The 21,423-nt window shown below is 42.8% G+C and overlaps 1 protein-coding gene across 7 annotated transcripts in view; it reads right to left on the bottom strand.

The window, feature by feature from the left end:
- Positions 1 to 21,423, bottom strand: part of BCLAF3 (BCLAF1 and THRAP3 family member 3) — a 604,159-nt gene that overhangs the window by 417,369 nt on the left and 165,367 nt on the right. For all 7 annotated transcript variants that reach the window (XM_085622512.1, XM_085622513.1, XM_085622514.1 and 4 more), the window contains exon 7: positions 3,287 to 3,350. In XM_085622512.1, the coding sequence (XP_085478638.1) occupies positions 3,287 to 3,350 (64 nt within the window). The remainder of the gene's footprint in view (positions 1 to 3,286; positions 3,351 to 21,423) is intronic.

Raw genomic sequence — 21,423 nt, 5'->3', positions numbered from 1 at the left:
TGTGTGAATGAGTGGTCGTGTGTGTGAGTGGTTGTGCAGGTGTGTGAGTGGTTGTGCAGGTGTGTGAGTGGGTACGTACATGGTTGTATGGGTGTTTAAGCGGATCTGTGGTTGGTTTTGTGTGTCTTTGAGTGGTTGTGTGGATGTGCGAGTGGTTCTGTGGGTGATGTCATCAGTGACCATGTCATGAGGAATGTAATATAGGTCATAAGCAGTGCACTGCGGGGGTGTAACTATACTGTCATCCATGTAACCATTGATATATATATATATCCTACTGGCAGTCGCCAGTAGGTAGTTAGGACCTATTTTCCATAGGAAATCCGCAACATTCTATTTGGAATAACGTTGGCGTCGATTGATGAATCTTCGCGAAAGTTTCCAAACTTTTGGCCAGCTCCGGTCCGCTCTTATCCTGAAAATTTCACGGTGATTCATCAAGCGGGGGCCGAGAAAAAAGGGGGGCCCCAAAACAAGTTTTCCCCATGCATTTTCCCATAGGACCTGTTGACGCAGCTACAGCCCGAAGTGCTGAACGGAATTACACCAAATTTGGCAAAGAGGTAGTCCTCAGTTCAGACTCATGCCTTTTGCTTAAATGGTGTAAATCTGTTCAGTAGTTCCTGAGAAAATCAAAAGTAAAATCACATATATATCTGGGCGGAGCCTAACCACACATCTCATCGTGAGATCTGATTGGCTGTCAGCACTTCATCCAAGAAGTGTTGGCAGCCATCTTGGGACCAATATACATGATAAAAGCATTGCAGTTAATAGGTGGTTTTAAGACTTTAGTTACATTGTAAATCATTTGTTGATGGTACCATACTCATTTTAGGAATTGTGGTGTGTTCTAAGGTGATTTTACCATGTGATAAAGCCTTCTGCTGTGATATCATGAATCATGTTTGAGAGAAAACTATTTTCTCATGCTTTTCCCACGGAGGTTTGGAAGGTGATGTATAAGCTAAACTGAGAGCATATTTTCTGTAAATTCACATTATCTTTCTCAGTCATGTGAGAATGAAGTCTGACATTCTCAGTAAAACATGTACATCCAACAAGGGCAGAGACTGTCAGTTGATTCCTTTGTGTTCTACTGCAGCTTCCCAGAGTGTTCTAAAGAACAACTAGAGCGCCAACAGTCTTACTTATGACAAAAGTATGGCACACCTGAAGCCATCTTAATTGGAATAAAGTGGCAACACTTAAAACATTTAATTTACAAAGGAACAAAATGAGGGGGTTCATTTGGCCATAGAAATTAGGATTAGTTCTGCAAAAAGAAAAATTACGGCACATTTTGACTTCTCAAATCCTCTTCTATTTCATAAACAAATTCTGACATGCAGACTGAAACATGCACTTTGAATACCAGCGGCAGACTTCCCTGGTGAGAAGTAGTATTACTACAGTGATCTAATGAGCAACTAGAGTGCTAACATTCAGAATTTATGGCAAATGTGTGACACATCTGAATGCCTTCTTGATGGAACCAAAATAAAAAAAACTGAAAGTATTCCCACTGAGGAGACTGCAGTAAATGAGGAAATTAGGAAACTTCATAACAAATAAATCTCCCAAGATGGCCACCAGAGACAAAAGAGCCCAAATGTAGCCCAAATATCACCCAGATGTAGCCCAAGTATAGCCCAATGACAGAATGTCCCAGAGTGTTCTTAAGAACAACTAGAGCGCTTACTGTCTTACTTATGACAAAAGTATGGCACACCTGAAGCCATCTTGATTGGAATAAACTGGTAACACTTAAAACATTTAATTTAAAAAGGAACACAATGAGGGGGTTCATTTTGCCATAGAAATTATGATTAGTGCTGAAGAAATAAAAATTAGGGCACATTTTGAGTGACTTCTCGAATCCTCTTCTATTTGATTAAAAAATTCTGATATGCAGACTGAAACATGCACTTTTAATACCAGCAGCAGACTTCCGTGGTGAGCAGTAGCTTTACTACAGTGATCTAATGAGCAACTAGAGTGCTACCATTCAGAATTTATGGAAAATGTGTGACACATCTGAATGCCTTCATGATGGAATCAAAGTAAACAAGCATTGAAAATGCAATAGGTCTCGCCCTCGTTTAAGGTAAAGCAATTCTGTTTGTAATTAGGTGGCTCTTTAGCTTTGCTTGCATTAGAGTTTTACAAACTTTCATGTACATACCATGCATATGTATATGTTTGCATGCATTTATATTTAAATAGATATGCAGATTATATTTATATGTTTATACGTCTCTGAAACCTATGTTTTTTTCAGTGAATATAGATATATATATACATATATAGTGCTTAGGACTATTGAGGATCTCCTGGAAGAGAAACCAAGTTGGGAAAAATGTTCACCATGTGAGGAGTGGATGTAGGGCCAAGGATGGGGCAGGGCTTAGTACCTAGAACAGTCTGAGGCACTTTTAAATCATGACCTTTCTTTCTAAAAAACACACAGCTTCAGAGGCGACCATCAAGGTCCTGGGAAGGTTTCACACACCATAAAGAAAATCCAATGCACACAGCCTCTGAAACAATTAGCTGAAAACCTGCTCTCTGCTGCGGTTTCTAGCTAACTCTATGTACATCTTGGGATATCGGCTCCTCACCGGGTGACCGTGTGAAGGAAGTCAGTATCATGTGACACACTGTGGCACTGTTTGAGATGCAAGGTCTGAAGTTCTCCATAATAGATGGAAAAAATAAAAACTGGGTTAAGTTGGCTGGTTATACACGGATGCCAGGTGAATATGCGATAAAGATATAACAAGACAGTTTTTTGTTCAATAAAGCTTTTTGGTCTTGACTGATAAACAAGTCGAACCAGTTGGGAAAGCGGAAGTAAGTAGGCTGCAAAAAAGCAGCATTTATCACAATGTTTGCAGATTATGGAACTAAAGAGTTTGGTGCCTAGATCAGCCTAACAGTTAAATAAAATAAAAAAAACAGCAAGAAAAGCACCTTCGCAAGTAACTGCTTTAAAAAAACACATCATAAACACGTACTAGTAAATTCATAGATGCAAAGATTATCTCACACAATGGAATTTCCAAATACCAACATAAGCCCAGAAAACAAGAAACAACAAGTAGAAAGTGTTGCTTATGGAATAAAGTTGAGATTTCATCATTAAGCGAGCCACGTCTTGAGATGTCACAAACACCAATATGGAGAAAAAGAGTATGTGGCAACACTCATTCTTACAAATCTCTCTTTCATAAGAGATAAATTAGATGAGGAACCTGGAGTTAAAATAGCCTGTAGAATAACACACCTGCTCAGATGCCGTCCTGTTAGAACGCTTGTTCTGAAGATCGGCTAAAGATATATCAATTCGCCTGAAAAAACAAAACAAAAGAACATAAGAATAAGATAGTCATTTTTAAAGCTGATAATCACTAGTACAGCAGTTACCTCTTTCGATTCAAGGAAAATTGTTTCGATTATTTTTCATTTAATGTTTCGGCTGCATATGCACCATTAATTACAACACAAATGAAAACAGTAATAAGATGTGGTCCAGGCTGGCGTGCTATCCTTGGAGATCTTGTTAAGGGTCATCTACTCTTATATAGCTATAAGCCTAAGCCTACACAGAGTCTTAAAAGTAGGTGTTACCCTGTAAGCATCTGTTTGTAGCGTGTAGTGCTGTAGATTCAACACCTGGAGATGTGTTGTCCACAATGTTATTGGGCACCGACTCCATGTTAGACTGTTTTTCACAGGGGGGTGACAATGTATATAGTGTCTAGAGCGGCGCACCATGAGTATTGTACATAGTCATCTTAGTAATAAAAGCAAAGATCTGCAATCATTACACGCTTCCAAGAGGAGGGAGTGTGCTTATGAATCTACAGCACTAAACGTTACAGGGTAAGAAACTAGTTACTTACCTTTACCTCCGGTTCTCCAACATTGGTATCTTTTATATATTCACATGTCTGGATCATTCCCAATCATCCCAGAAGGATGACTGGGAATGAATCAAGCATATGAATGTACATAAAAGATTAAATGATGAAGAAGGAATGTTTTCTTACCTGTAATCCTAGTTCTGTCTCAGGGGAATTTCCACTGAAATCAGAAGTATTAAATAGTTCTCCCAGAAAAGTTATTTCAAAGTCACATCCACTTTGTCTTAGTTCAGAAAGGCCAAGAGACATATCCGACACAGAAGTAAACATTTACAGCCTTAAACAGGAAAATATATATATTATCTACTGGCGGTCGCCAGTAGATAGTTATAGTTACAACCTAGTTTCCATAGGAAATCTCAAAATTCTATTTTGAATAACTTTGGCGCCGGTTGACGAATCCTCGCGAAATTTTCAAAACAAATGGGGCGCTCCGTTCAGCTCCTACCCTGAAAGTCTCTGGGTGATTCGTCAAGCGGGAGCCGAGAAAAAGGGGGGGTCCCAAAACGCGTTTTCCCCATGCATTTTTCCATAGGACCTTTAGTCGCAGCTACAGCCCGAACGGCTGAACAGAATTACGTGAAATTTGGCAGAGAGGTAGCCATAAGGTCAAGGAAGTGCCTTTTGCAGGTCTGGTGTAAATCTGTTCAGTATTTCCTGAGAAAATAGCATTTAAAAGCATATCAATATCTATACGCGCACACCGTGCGCGCACCCTGCCGTGCGCGAGCGCAATTCTGATTGGTTGTTAGATGTCAGTAAACATTCGAATCGGTGGAAATCAGGAAGTGGCGGCCGCCATTTTGTCTCTCGCAGTCTGAGGCAGTGAAAAACAAAGGTGGAGAACGTGAAAAGGGGCCAGGGTGGACAGTTCCTGACCCCCTAGCCTTTGTCAGGGGGTCACTGAAGGACCCCCAAGGGAGAAGAAAAAAACATTTATTTTTTTGTCGAAAATGCGCGGGGTGCGCGCACGGAGCAACACTTCGTGGGCGCTAGGTGAGCGAAGCGCACCGAGGGCCCACAGGACGGTGAAAAACCTGAAAAAAATAAAATATTAATAAATACATAACTTAGCATTTAAAAAAACGTACAAATTCACTTAAAAAACCATAGGTTTCACACATGTTATAGTTAGCTGGACATTTCCCTCGTAAAAAACCAATGAAATTCCCCCGTTATAGTTAGTGCAGGCAACTATAACTCACGCGACCGCAATCCTCTGCTGATGACGTCAGATATTACATCACTGATTACATATGTGTCGTTCTGAAAAATAGATATTTGTAATATATGTATAGCTAAAGATTAATGGAAGAAGACATGGGTAAATAGGTGTCTAAATACAGTGATGTAATATCTGACGTGAGCAGCAGAGGATTGCGGTCGCGTGAGTTATAGTTGCCTGCACTAACTATAATGGGGGAATTTCATTGGTTTTTTACGAGGGAAATGTCCAGCTAACTATAACATGTGTGAAACCTATGGTTTTTTAAGTGAATTTGCAAGGTTTTTTAAATGCTAATTCCTAACTATAACGTGTGTGAAACCTATGTTTTTTTAAGTGAATATATATATATATATATATATATATATATATATTACCTACTGGCGATAGCCAGTAGGTAGTTATAGTTAGGACCACGTTTCCATAGGAAAACCTCAACATTCTATTTTGAATAACTTTGGCGCCGGTCGACGAATCCTCGCGAATTTCTCAAAATAGGTGGGGCGCTACGCTCCGCTCCTACCCTGAAAGTCTCGGGGGGATTCGTCAAGCGGGGGCTGAGATAAAAGGGGGGTCCCAAAACGCGTTTTTCCCATGCATTTTTCCATAGGACCTTTAGAACGAGCTACAGCCCGAATGGCTGAACAGAATTACTCAAAATTTGGCAGAGAGGTAGTCCCTAGGTCAAGGAAGTGCCTTTTGTAGGTTTGGTGTAAATCTGTTCAGTAGATTCTGAGAAAATAGCCTTTAAATCAATATATATATCTGAGCCAGCTTACGGTACGCTTACCGTACGCTTACGGTAAGCGTACGGTGGCGTGCGCGAGCGCGATTCTGATTGGCTCTTAGATCTTAGTAAACATTCGAATCGGCCGAAACCAGGAAGCGGCGGCCGCCATTTTGTCTCTCGCACTGAGAGAGATTTTTAAAATCGGAAGCCCAAAAACATGTAAAGGGGCTGTTTTGACAACTCCCTCCCACATAGTCATGTGGAGGGAGTCCCCAAACATCCCCCAAGTGCAAAAACGGTTTTATTTTTTTTTCGGCAATTTCGCGGGGTACGCTTACCGTACGCTTACGGTAAGCGTACGGTAAAAAAATAAAAATAAAAAAAACACTATCCACACTTACCCCACCCCCTGTGCTTTTGGTGGCCGAAGGCCACCAAATGTGCTGGGCTTATTACAATGGAAAAAAACACTATCCACACTTACCCCACCCCCTGTGCTTTTGGTGGCCGTAGGCCACCAAATGTACAGGGCTTATTATAAGGGAAAAAAACTTAGCATTTAAAAAACCTTGCAAATTCACTGAAAAAACCATAGGTTTCACACATGTTATAGTTAGTGGAAATTTTACTGATAAAAAACCAATGAAATTGCCCCGTTATAGTTAGCGCAGGCAACTATAACTCACGCGACCGCAATCCTCTGCTGATGACATATGTGTCTTTATGAAAAAAAAATATTTGTAATATATGTATAGCTAAAAATGTATGGAAGAAGACATGGGCAAATAAGTGTCTAAATACAGTATTAGCATCAGCAGAGGATTGTGGTCGCGTGAGTTATAGTTGCCTGCGCTAACTATAACGGGGCAATTTCATTGGTTTTTTATCAGTAAAATTTCCACTAACTATAACATGTGTGAAACCTATGGTTTTTTCAGTGAATATATATATATATATATATATATATATATTACCTACTGGCGGTCGCCAGTAGGTAGTTATAGTTAGGACCCCTTTTCCATAGGAAAACCTCAACATTCTATTTTGAATAACTTTGGCGCCGGTCGATGAATCCTCGCGAATTTCTCAAAATAGGTGGGGCGCTACGCTCCGCTCCTACCCTGAAAGTCTCGGGGGGATCCGTCAAGCGGGGGCTGAGATAAAAGGGGGGTCCCAAAACGCGTTTTCCCCATGCATTTTTCCATAGGACCTTTAGAACGAGCTACAGCCCGAACGGCTGAACAGAATTACTCGAAATTTGGCAGAGAGGTAGTCCCTAGGTCAAGGAAGTGCCTTTTGTAGGTTTAGTGTAAATCTGTTCAGTAGATTCTGAGAAAATAGCCTTTAAATCAATATATATATCTGAGCCCGCTTACGGTACGCTTACCGTACGCTTACCGTAAGTGTACGGTGGCGTGCGCGAGCGCGATTCTGATTGGCTCTTAGATCTTAGTAAACATTCGAATCGGCCGAAACCAGGAAGCGGCGGCCGCCATTTTGTGTATTTCACTCAGAAAAAAAAGAGTGAAAACAAGAAAAGGGGGCAATGAGGAGAGTTACAGACCCCCTTACATTTGTGAGGGGGTCAAAGAAGGACTGTAAAGTACAAAGAAAACATTTATTGATTTTAAAAAAAATCACGGGGTACGCGTACGGTAAGCTTACGGTAAGCGTACGGTAGAAAAAAAAAAAAAAAAAATGAAAATCAGATTTAAGTGTTTAGATATTAGGGGGCTCTAAAAAGAGCCGTTGTGTTTATGAAATGATTTTTTAGTGGTACCTACAAGTAAGTACCGATGCAGAGTCTAAGGTTCAAGAGGAAGACTCTGTTCCCTTCATCATTGAAGTGCACACCATCTCCTCTATAAATGTCTTGCATGTCATAACGCAAGTTGTTGTGGTAAATGGCACCCATACCATAGTCACGGAGGAAAGCAGAAACAGATTTGTTGACGTGCTTTCTTGCTTTGTCATCGCACCGCGTGCCCACCGTGCGTGCACGGCACTAACTGCGTAAAGTGGGCGCGCGGTGCGCGAAGCGCACTTCGTGCTCACTGTGCGTGCACGGTGCGCGAAGCGCACCGTGCGCGCACGGAACGAACTGCGTTAAGTGGGCGCGCACGCCACGAATGGCGTAAAGTAACTTAGCATTTAAAAAACCGTACAAATTCACTGAAAAAACCATAGGTTTCACACACGTTATAGTTAGGAATTAGCATTTAAAAAACCTTGCAAATTCACTGAAAAAACCATAGGTTTCACACATGTTATAGTTAGCGGAAATTTTACTGATAAAAAACCAATGAAATTTCCCCGTTATAGTTAGTGCAGGCAACTATAACTCACGCGACCGCAATCTTCTGCTGATGACATATGTGTCTTTATGAAAAAAAAATATTTGTAATATATGTATAGCTAAAAATGTATGGAAGAAGACATGGGCAAATAAGTGTCTAAATACAGTATTAGCATCAGCAGAGGATTGCGGTCGCGTGAGTTATAGTTGCCTGCACTAACTATAACGGGGAAATTTCATTGGTTTTTTATCAGTAAAATTTCCGCTAACTATAACATGTGTGAAACCTATGGTTTTTTCAGTGAATTTGCAAGGTTTTTTAAATGCTAATTCCTAACTATAACGTGTGTGAAACCTATGGTTTTTTCAGTGAATATATATATATATATATATATATATATATATATATATATATATATATATATATATATATATATATATATATATATATATTCACTGAAAATACCATAGGTTTCAGGGGCGCGATAGTTAGCTGGACATTTCCCTCGTACAAAACCCTAGAAATTCCCCCGTTATAGTTAGTTCAGCTAACTATAACTCGCGCCCCCGCAATGCACTGCTGATGATGTCACATATTACATCACTCATGACATGGTCAGTGACATCACCGATGACACCTCAAATGACATCACTGATGACGTCACCCATGTGATAAATGAGTGCATCTTCTCACACCCTAATATAACCTTTGATACACCGACTCAAAATTTCAGATGGCCATTTTGAAAACCATAGATACTCCAATACCAATAACTACATACCCACTCGTTGACTCTTAGGTCTACATACATCTCCACTCACTCACCTGTACAGTCACTCATACTTACAGTCACTCAGTACAGGACTATCATATGCATGTATACACCTATATAGACACTCACACACCGCCAATCATCCATTGAGGTACTGACACACCTAGTCAGTCATGCAAATAATTAATCACAGTCCAATTTACTCACCTATACAGTTAAACACACTCAAGTTCACTTACTCATAAAAATACTAATTCTGACGCTCTTATACAATTACTGATACAAGCACACACTCATCCATACAGCCACTCCCGCAATCACACTCTCACATAGTTATATACTCTTACACACATATACACTGCGTTTCACATATGTAGTTACTGACACATGTACAACTGAGATATACATTCAATCACTAACACACCCATACATACACTCACCCAACCATACAGTCCATCACAGTTGCACTCTTAAAACCATGCACCCATAGAAACACCCACTCACACATCTATGCACAGAGTCACACACACCCTACCCACACAAACACTCAGGCACCCATACAGATACTCAGACAACCAATCAATAACCCATATAGACACTCATATAGCTATTCACAAAACCATGCAGCCACTTATACACCAAAACACAGACACATATAGACATTCACACAGTTCAGTCACTAGTCTGCAGTAAGATACATAAGACTCACTTATAGAGTCAGTTACGCACCTAGAAAATCATCCATTCACACACTTGTACACCCACTTATTTTTCAACAGGCCTTTCCCTATATATATATTAAACATATTAAAACTTTACAGAAGCACAGACTCACTGGATGAAGTCATCAGTGATGTCATTTGAGATGTCATCAGTGATGTCACTGACCATGTCATGAGTGATGTAATATGTGACGTCATCAGCAGTGCATTGCGGGGGCGCGAGTTATAGTTGGCTGAACTAACTATAACAGGGGAATTTCTAGGGTTTTGTACGTGGGAAATGTCCAGCTAACTAGAACACCCCTGAAACCCATGGTTTTTTCAGTGAATTTCTAAGGTTTTTTAAATGCCAATTCCTAACTATAACGCCCCTGAAACCTATGTTTTTTTCTGTAAATTTCAAAGGTTTTGTAAATGACAATTTTTAATGTATTAATTGTTATACTGATTTTTTTTATACTGATTTACTACATTTTTAAAACTATTTAATTTTAGATATATTTTTTTTAATTACATTATACATTACAATACAAAATATACTTTCTCAGAATGAATTACGTTCGTTTAAATACTTGGCAAATAGGCAACAGACTTTTAAGTACAGTAGTTACAGTTGTTGCAATGGGCAACACAATTTCAAACAAAGCAACATTGAGCTCAATGTGTATTTCTAGTTAAATGCAATTAGTTACTTTATGGATTACTTTTCTAACCACAGGACTGGATTCTAGATTCAGTCCTTGGACATCTCCTGCAAACAGTTGAGTAAAAGTGCTTTGGTTACAGTAGTAATTTTTAAGGAATATTATTGTATTTTAAAAGTTGACACTTCGAAAAAATTTCCCATAGAATCACCAATGTTATCCTACGGCAGAAAATTCACTTAGCAGGTAAGTAGTGTTATTGTTACTTTTTCTTACTCAGTGGAGGATGCTGGATCCAGCACTGGCCAACCTCCTGTAAACAGTTGAAAGAATGTGTTCAAGTCATACAGACGATTTTTTAGGAATATTTTTAGTTTGTCAAAATAGACACTTAGAAACTTTTCAGGTGAAAACCACACAATGGATTCCTATGGAAGGAAATACAAGTTACTGGTAAGTACGCTTAGAATTACTTTTCAGGGTCAGTGCTCTCTTCAGTCGCACCTCCCTGTGCTGCCGTTGTATTTCATTTACGTGCAAGGTAATGGCCGCGTTCAGGCTTTTCCAGCTGCTTCAGCCGCTTGGTACTTTTAGTTCACCTACGACCCTGACCTGAGCAATTTTGATTAATGTCAGACCTGTGAATTTGTTTTCTTTTAGCGCATCCCGCTTTGCAAATATTGAAGGGCACCTGCCAGAGCACTTCTCTCTGGGTAAGTCTAGCCACATTGATGAGGCGATTAGTGTAGTTTGCACTCTCTCATTCTCCAGATTCATATCTATTCTTGTCTTTCTCTTCTTTACACTGTCATGGTCCTGATGAGAACCCCAGCATCTAAAACCAACGGGGTCCGAAACGCGTAGACCTTTTCTTTGTTTTCTCCAGTCATGTGTATCTTTAGTCCGCTGGGGTGACATGTTTTATGCTGTTACATATTGATTACAATTTAAATTCATTTTGTGTACACCCCCACAGCGGTACCACTCTTCAAAGTGTACATGTACGGAGACCTCTTTGGTTGTTTTCAACTTTCACCAAAGACATAGAAAGGGTATTTGGATGTGTGTGTGTGTTTTGTATGAATGAGGAGTGGCGTTCGATTGATTGTTTTGAGTTGTTCCTCTGCCATCTGGGCAGTAGAGTCTTAGTGTTCATTTTGTGCTTTCTTCACAAATGTGTTAATCGTTGTTTGTGAATAACATTTCTTCTCTTTTTTGTCCACTATGTTGAATTATGTTTATTTGTCCAGATCAGAATATTCTCATAAAATAACTCATTTTGTATGATACAAATAGATCAAGTCTTAATAAATTACTATTAATTAGTACGGACGTAGTTGTTCTATTTTTCTTCTACAGACAAGCAGGATAAATATTTGTCAGCATTGGCACTCTCTGTAGTTTTACAGGGCTAAAAGATGCAGCACTGGGTTCTCTCCTGATTACAGGCAAGTAAATCTGAATTCGTAGTTCGGCTGATTTTAGAGAAATATTTGTACGTTTCAAAAATGGACACTTTGAAACTTTGCTGCAGAAAACCACACAATGGATTCCTATGGAAGGAAGGAATATGCTACTTACCAGTATGCATCTGTTCTTGGCATGTAGAGCTGCAGATCTACACACTTTTGCATAGATCGCCATCTGGTGTTGGGCCCGGATGTTTGCAGTTTCTTTTTCCTATTGGAAAGTCTTTGGAAGTCACGAGGTCGGTGACTCCTCCTTTGGATCGTATTGCGCATGGGCTTCGGCTCCATCCTCAGATTATTTTTCGCCAGCGGGGAAAGATGGAGCGTAGTAGTAACAGTGAAGAAACCCATGTGTGTTTTCCATGTGAGAAATTGCAGTTCGCATTTATGCAAAGGTTTGAAGGGAGTCCCCATTAGCCTTGTGAGAACGATATTTAAGTTCCACACAGGTGAGGGTGGTACTAGGGGGGGGGGAATTATTCTTTTTAGGCCTTCCATTAAGGCTTTAATGGCAGGTATTCTGAAAAGTGATAGGTGCTGCCTATTTTGAAGGGAAGCTGCAATTGCTGCGAGGTGTAGCCGAATGGAGGTATATGCTAGATTACACCTTTGTAGGTGGAGTAAATAGCATATGATGTGTTGTATTGACACGTCTAGAGGATTGATTGTGTTGTTATGGCAATAGACAACAAATCTTTTCCACTTGGCAGCGTAGCAGGCTCTAGTGGTAGGGCGTATAGCTTCTCTGATGACGTTCATACAGTCAGGGGGAAGGTTTAGGTATCCGAATTCTAGGATTTCAGGAGCCAGATCGCAAGGTTGAGCTGAGCTGGGTCCGGGTGCCTAATCTCTCCATGGTTCTGAGTTAGGAGGCATGGTGAGAGGTGTAACTTTTGGTGTGGTACTACCAAGAGTTCCAGCAGTGTGGTGTACCACAGTTGTCTGGCCCATGTTGGAGCTACTAGGATCAGCGTGAGGGAATGCTGTTGTAGCTTTCGCACCACTAATGGAATGAGTGGGAGAGGTGGAAAAGCATACGCAAATTTGCATGACCAGTTCATCCATATCGCATTTCCTTTGGACAATGGGTGTGGGTATCTGGCGGCGAAGCTTGGGCATTTTTTGTTTTCGTGGGTGGCGAAGAGGTCTATATGTGGATGCCCCCAGATTTGAAAGAACGGATGAAGAACCTGTGGGTGAAGTTCCCACTCATGGATCTGTTGTGTCTGTCTGCTGAGCAGATCTGCCACGGTGTTTTGGACTCCTGGGACATGTTGGGCTAGGAGAAAGATTTTGTGTGGAATTGCCCATCTCCATATGCTCTGTGCTAATTGAGAGCTGTGGAGTGTGTGTGCCGCCTTGTTTTTGAATATAATACATGGCCGTCATGTTGTCTGTGCGAATGAGGACTGCCTTGCCTGAAATCCGTGGTTGAAAGGACTTTAGGGCTAGAAAGATTGCTAGTAACTCCAGATGGTTGATATGGAGTAACTTTTGCTGAGTCGTCCATGTGCCCTGCACAGTGAGATGCAATAGGTGAGCTCCCCAGCCGGAGAGCGATGCGTCTGTTAGTATTATTTGTGGAACCGGGTCCAGGAACGGTCGACCTTTGGAAAGGTTTGTGGAGTTCCACCACTGCAGAGAGCGATGGGTGCGACCGTCTACCAACACCAGATCTGTCAGTTGCCCCTGGGCCTGGTTCCATTGGCGCGCTAAGCACTCTTGGAGTGGGCGCATCTGGAGTCTTGCGTGGGGCACTATGAAAATGCAAGAGGCCATCATCCCTATCAGTTGCATAAACACTCTTGCTGGAAGGGAGTGTTGAAGTACGAATTTTTCTCGCAAAGCCTGAATCCTTGCAATCCTGGCCGGATTGGGGTAGGCTATTGCTTTGGAGGGGTCTATGGTGGCACTGAGGTATTGTTTTATGTGGGATGGTGTTAGCTGGGACTTTTGGTGGTTCACCGTGAAGCCTAGTTGGTGAAGTAGTTGGATTGTAGTGGCGGTGTGGTGTACACATTGGTTGTATGAAGTGGCTTTTATCAGCCAGTCGTCCAAGTATGGGAAGACGTGAATGTGCTGTCTTCTGAGGTGTGCCGCCACTACCGCTAGGCACTTGGTGAATACCCGTGGTGCTGTTGTGACTCCGAATGGGAGCACCTTGAACTGGTAGTGTTGTCTGTCCACTACAAATCTGAGGTACTTTCTGTGAGCATGGTGTACTGGAATGTGGAAGTATGCGTCTTTCAAGTCCAGTGTGGTGAGAAAGTCGTTCTGGGAGAGGAGCGGAAGCACCTGCTGAAGCGTTACCATGTGAAAATGGTCCGAATGTATGTATGTGTTTAGGGGCCGGAGATCTAGAATAGGTCGTAGAGTCTCGTCCCTTTTTGGTATTAGAAAATATAGGGAGTAGACCCCTAAATTTTGCTGATTGACGGGAACGTGTTCTATTGCCTGTTTTTGTAGGAGGGAGATTACCTCCTGCTTTAGTAATGTGGGATGTTCTTGTGACATTGGGCGTTGCCTGGGTGGAATGTTTGAGGGGGTAGATGTTAATTCCAGGCAGTATCCTGACCGAATAATTTGGGTCACCCACTTGTCTGAGGTGATGGTCTCCCAGACATGAAGGACATTTTGAAGTCTGCCCCCGACCGGAGTGGAATGGTCTGGAGGGTGCGGGGGGGAAGTCATTGGGTAGGCGGTGTGGCAGAGCTGGCAGCATTTGTTTTGCCTCTGCCTTTATTATTATTGCCCCTATAGCCGCCTCTTTGATAACCCCTTGTGAAGGTGGACTGAGTGGGGGATTTGTAGGAAGTGGATGTGTTATCTGAGGAGTAGCCTCTAGATGTACTCTAGAAAGGAAGAACGGCGAAAGGAGCGACTAGGAGGGTGTGACTGCAGGGCTCCCATGGACTTCGCCGTATCAGTGTCCTTCATTTTTTCGAGGGCCTCATCAACCTTTGGGCCTAATAGGTGTTCTTGGTCAAAGGGATGATTCAGAATGAGGCTTGTACCTCTGGTTTAAAACCTGATATTCTTAGCCAAGCACGGCGACGGAGGAGGACGTTAGTATTAATGGCCCTGGAGGCTGTGTCTGCTGCATCTAAGGCACAGCGTATAGAGGTGTTAGTTATGGTCTTACCCTCTTGAATTAATTCATTGGCCCTAGTTTTACATCTTTCAGGGAGGTGGTGCATTATGGTTTCTAATTCATCATAATGTGCCCTATCGTATCTGGCCAATAGCGCTTGGGTGTTGGCGATACGCCATATATTGGCTGCCTGTGACGCAGTGCGCTTTCCTGATGCATCCAGTAGCTTTGACTCTGTCAGGTGGTGGTGCTTCGCCTGACGCCTGGGAATTTGATCTTTTTCGTGCAGTGGAAACGACTAGGGAATCTAGTGGCGCTGGCCCTTTGATATATGCAGGATCTGTGGGGACAGCTTTGTATTTTTTCTCTATGCGTGGGTTTATGACCCTGGCCCTGATTGGGTCCTTAAAAACCTCTGGCGCATGCTTTACCACCCCCTTAAGCATAGGTAGTATGGAGGTAGACCTATGTGTGGTATCAAGTGTCGAGGAGGAAATCCTCTTCCACTGGGTCAGTGTGCAACTCTACCCCGTGATAGTGAGCCGCCTTTTGAAGTAGGTGGTGGAAACCTAATGAGTCTTCCGGTGGAGATGGCCTGGAAGGGTAAAGGTCATCTTGTGGGACGTCGGGAATATCTGGGTTATTTTAGTCGTCCCCTGGGTCTGGGGATCCTGTAGGGGTGGGGTCTTGGGGCACATCCCCTGTATCGTGATATGGGTCCCCCTGATCATCATCGTCTGGAGACGGGGTCGGAGAGCGATGCGGTGGAGGGGGCGGAGGTGGAGGGGGTGGAGGAGGTGGGGAAGGTATTCTGAAAGGGGAGGTAGCAGAGTCCTTTCTCTTTGGTGGTGGAGGCGGAGCCGGTTTGTCCAAATGTCTCTTTTTGGAAGAGAGTGCCAAATGTCCAGTTTTTGGATCCCTGGTGAGAGTTTTTTGTAAGGGATCCGGTGTAAATAGTTCCTGTGACAGTGTTTGGTCCGTCGGCGCAGAAGTCTTCTGGGCCGATGACTTTTTATGCTTGTCCGTGCCAGTTTGCTTAGCACTGGGCTTGGGAACCTCCACGCTTCGTTTTTTTTTCGTTAGCAGGATGCGCGGACCCTACGCGCATCCCGCGATTTTTAAAAAAGCAGGCCTAGGGCGTCAGGGTGTTTCTACCCTGCCCACTTGTCTCGTTTTGCGCCTTTGTTTTCGGTTTTCTTGTGCCTCGGTTCTACCGAGGCACAAGATGGCTGCCAACACTTCCTGATTCAGAGTGTTGGCAGCCAATTAGCATTCAGCTCGTGCTCAGGAGGGTTCGGGGAGGGTGCAGGGAGGGTGCGCGGATCCTCCCCGGCCATAGATATCACTAACTTTTTTACCCTAATTTTCTCAGGAACTACTGAACGGATTTACACCATTTAATCAAAAGGCACGACTCTGAACTGAGGACTACCTCTTTGCCAAATTTGGTGTAATTCCGTTCAGCAGTTCGGGCTGTAGCTGCGACAACAGATCGTATGGGAAATTGCATGGGGAAAACGCGTTTTGGGACCCCCCTTTTTTCTCAGCCCCCGCTTGACGAATCACCACAAAACTTTCAGGGTAGGAGCGGAGCGGAGCAGGCCAAAAGTTTGGAAAATTTCACGAAGATTCGTCAATCGCCGCCAGACTTATTGGGAATAGAATGTTGCAGATTTCCTATGGAAAATAGGTCCCAACTATAACTATCTTTCCTGGCGACTGCCAGTAGATAATATAAATATATATATATATATATATATTTATATATATTATCTACTGGCGGTCGCCAGTAGATAGTTATAGTTAGGATAGTGTTTCCACAAAGGAGTAAATCGATAATATGTGCTAGCATTCAACGGACAACAACATTCCAGCAATTACCCACTGGAGGGTCACCCACTGGAGGGTGCAAACAATAATGATATTGCTTCGTGCGAAACCACACATACCAGAATGCATCATTTTCGAAACCACCAGAGGAGGTCCAATGAGGGCCACTATTTAAGAGCCAGTGAATGAAGGAGTGGTTTACGAGGAGGCAATAGCTGGACGATGCCTTTGAAAAAGTTCGGGAAGAATGAAACGCGTCAGGCTGCATGTCCGGATGAGAAAGAAATAAACAAGCATCCTATTACCGATTTGCGAGTGCGCCTCCCTTCCTTCCTCGCTGAGGGAGTCTCTTGGGGGGGGGGGGGGGGGAATATATATATATATATATATATATATATATATATATATATATATATATATATATATATATATTTTTCTACTGGCGGTCGCCAGTAGATAGTTATAGTTAGGATAGTGTTTCCATAGGAAATCCGCAACATTCTATTTGGAATAACTTTGGCGCCGACTGACGAATCCTCGCGAAATTTTCAAAATAGTTGGGCGCTCCGCTCCACTCCTTCCCTGAAAGTCTCGGGGGGATTCGTCAAGCGGGGGCTGAGAAAAAGGGGGGGTCCCAAAACGCGTTTTCCCCATGCATTTTTCCATGGGACCTTTAGTCCAAGCTACAGCCCAACGGCTGAACAGAATTACTTGAAATTTGGCAGAGAGGTAGTCCTCGGGTCAAGGATGTGCCTTCTGCAGGTCTGGTGTAAATCTGTTCAGTATTTCCTGAGAAAATAGCATTTAAAAGCATATATATATCTATAAGCGCGCACGCTGCCGTGCGCGAGCGCGATTCTGATTGGTGGTTAGATCTTACTAAACATTCGAATCGGTCGAAACCAGGAAGTGTTGGCCGCCATTTTGTCTCTCGCAGTCTGAGGGGGTGAAAAACAAAGGTGGAGAAGGTGAAAAGGGGGCAGGGTGGACAGTTCCTGACCCCCTAGCCTTTGTCAGGGGGTCCCAGAAGGACCCCCAAGGGCCAAAATTTCCCTTAATTTTTTTGCGAAAAATCGCGGAGTACGCGTAGCGTGCGCGTACGGTTTTAATGGAAAAATTACGCGAACTGTGTAACATGGGCGCGCGGTGCAGAAGCGCACCGTGCGCCCACAGCGCGTGCACCGTGCGCGTACGGTACGCGAAGCGCACCATGCGCGCACGGTGAAAAACCTTAAAAAAAAAAAAACATAACTTAGCATTTAGAAAACCGTACAAATTCACTGAAAAAACCATTGGTTTCACACACGTTATAGTTAGGAATTAGCATTTGAAAAACCTTGCAAATTCACTTAAAAAACCATAGGTTTCACACGTTATAGTTAGCTGGACATTTCACTCGTGAAAAACCATTGAAATTCCCCCGTTATAGTTAGTGCAGGCAACTATAACTCACGCGACCGCAATCCTCTGCTGATGACGTCAGATATTACATCACTGATGACATGTGTCTTTCTGAAAAAAAAAATATTTGTAATATATGTATAGCTAAAAATTAATGGAAGACATGGGTAAATAAGTGTCTAAATACAGTGATGTAATATCTGACGTCATCAGCAGGGGATTGCGGTCGTGTGAGTTATAGTTGCCTGCACTAACTATAACGGGGGAATTTCAATGGTTTTTCACGAGTGAAATGTCCAGCTAACTATAACATGTGTGAAACCTATGTTTTTTTAAGTGAATATATATATATACACACACACACACACACACAAACAGGACAATGGATTTGGGTTAACGGAGGAGCAAATTCAAACCCACACGATCGATAAATGATTTTCTGGAAGAATCCGCATCAAAGTGAAAATTATTTCTAAATGAGTTGTGACTCTGCCATGCTCTAGATTTACAGATAACCAACAGAGGAAGTCTGCAGTAAGAGCTACGGTGCCCGCCACTCCGACTGTAGGATGGGCTGACAAGGTAGAGAGTAGGGAGCAACCAGCCTTGGAGTGAAAAAGCAGAAAACCATCCCGCTCTTCCTTGTTTTGAGAGTAGATTCTTTATAAGGGGAGCCGGTCCAAGTGAAGGAAGAAGTAGGTAGTGTCACTGTAGAATTTTAAGCATCTGTGGACACCCAAGGAATGCTACACTGATTCTGTGCTTGTGGTAGAATTTTGAGGGAAAGCTGTGAAAAGGACTTTTGGAATGACTTCTGGAATGACTTCTAGATTGGCACATATGAGCACACTGGCTTTAGGGAGGCACAAAGGTTTGATTCAGAAATGACACAGGCCTTGCTTGAATATACACAACGGGAACGTACACCACTACAGCAGGAAGAAGAAAACAAGTTACTTACCTGTAACTACAGTTATCCAGTATTGGTATCTTTCATAGATTCACATGCCTGAATCATTCCCCGTCGCCGAGGCGGGAGTCCCCGGTAAATAAAAAAGTAGTGCCAAAATGCTAGTAGCAGTAGTAGGCCCAAAGAAAAGGCCCAAAGCCTGTATCTTAGCAGCCTATCTACCTCATTATGCAAAAAGAACCAAGAATTTGGTAACAACCAATCCGACACCAGCACCCTTCTAGAACCCTCTCAGCAGAGCCAGTTCTCCTCAGATTTTCGTAGCACAAGTGGGAAGTGAACGTCCCAAATTATATAGAACTGACTCTACGGGGAGGAGGGTGGGTGCATGTGAATCTATGAAAGATACCAATACTGGATAACTGTAGTTACAGGTAAGTAACTTGTTTTCTTATCCAGTATTGGGGTATCTTTCATAGATTCACATGCCTGAATCAGAATAGCGAGCAGTATACCAAGTATACAGTCGTTTGCGGATGGCGGGAGACTAGTGCTGATACTCCCTAATTGCATCCACAGCTTGTAACAAGAGGTATAAGAAAAGATCTTAAAATTCAAAATATGCCATCTATAAAGAGAAAAGCATGTTAACATGAAAGCAAATCATCATTGTAACACATTGCATTGTTATATTAAAGATATCAACATCTTACATATTAAAATATGAAAAAAGGGTACCTGAAGGTATCTCAAAGAAACAGATGTCGTAGTACAGCTTGTCCAACTGCTGCATCATCACGATGCGTAGATTGGAGGCAGTAATGTCTGGTAAACGTGTGGACATTTTTCCATGTCGCAGCACGGCAGATATTTTCTAGAGTCACACCAGCAAACAATGCTGTAGACGCTGCTACTGTCCTCGTGGAATGGGCCTTGGGTTTCCTCAACAGAGGCCTGTGAGCCTTGTCATGGCAGAAAAGTATTGTAGATGCTATCCATCTGGCAATGGTGGATTTTGTAACCGCCTTTCCCAGAGTAGTTTGGCCATAAGCCACGAATAATTGATCAGACTTTCTGAGGTTCTTTGTTTTCAGAAGATAGAATTTAAGACATCTCTTGATATCGAGAGAATGTAAGGCTCGTTCCACTGGGGTGGATGGATTAGGAAAGAAAGTCTTTAACGTCACTGGTTCATTAAGATGAAATTGTGAAGGCACCTTAGGTATAAACGTTGGATTAGTTCGGAGGTGCACGTAGTCTTGAGTGAAGCGTAGAAAAGGTTCCTTTACAGTAAACGCCTGAATCTCACTCACTCTTCGAGCTGATGTTAAAGCCAGAAGTAAAGCAACCTTCCATGTAAGGAATTTTAGGTCAGCCTTGTGGATGGGCTCGAATGGATGCTTCATTAACTGTAATAGGACTGTGTTGAGTTCCCATTCCGGTGGCGGAAGTCTGACCGGAGGAAACTCTCGGAATAGTCCTTTCATAAACTGTTTAATTAAAGAGGATGAACAAAGAGAAGGGCCATGAGCACCCCTTCTGAATCTTGAAAGTGCAGCTAAGTGGACCTTGACTGAAGGGAAAGAAAGCCCAGATCTTGCCAGGTGTAACAAGTAAGGAAGGATCTTTTCTGCAGGGTCATCCACCGGGTGCACCTGGTTTGCTTCACACCAGCAGCAAAACCGTTTCCATTTTAGACGGTAAGTTTTTATCGTGCTCTGAGCTCGTGATTTTGTTAATATATCCCTACAGTCCTGAGGGATATCCAGGTCCTTAAACTCTAAGAAGTCAGGAGCCATGCGTGTAAATGTAGGGACTGAGGGTCCGGGTGGAGAACCTGACCCTTGTTCCTTGACAGCATTGTGGGCGTCGGGCGAAGACTGATCGGCTGGTCCTGTGATAGCAATAGGAGCTCCTGAAACCAGTATTGGCGTGGCCATCTGGGTGCAATCAAGATGAGACGACAGCCCTCCAACTTCATCTTGCGTATGACCCTCGGTATCAGGGGTATCGGGGGAAAAGCGTAAGCACAAATCCCTGACCATCGCATGGACAGGGCATTCCCCCTTGAGCCCTGTTGAGGGTATCTGCTGGCATAGAAGCGGCATTTCTTGTTCTCCTTCGTGGCGAACAAATCCAGCGGTGGTGTTCCCCAAGCTCTGAATATTCTGAGCACCTGAGCTTGCTCTAGCTCCCATTCGTGGCAATCTGATTGGGATCTGCTGAGCGTGTCCGCTAATGTATTGCAGAGACCTCTGACATGTTCTGCTCTGAGGGTTATGTTGTGGAGTGTGACCCATTCCCACAACTCCTGAGCTTCCGTGGACAAAGTTGCTGATCTTGTTCCTCCTTGTTTGTTCACGTAGAACATGCTGGTAGTATTGTCGGTTCGAATCAGAACCGAAG

The sequence above is a fragment of the Triturus cristatus genome, chromosome 8, assembly GCF_964204655.1.
Source record: "Triturus cristatus chromosome 8, aTriCri1.1, whole genome shotgun sequence".
NCBI lineage: Eukaryota > Metazoa > Chordata > Amphibia > Caudata > Salamandridae > Triturus > Triturus cristatus.
This window is presented reverse-complemented; position numbering and strand designations above follow the sequence as displayed.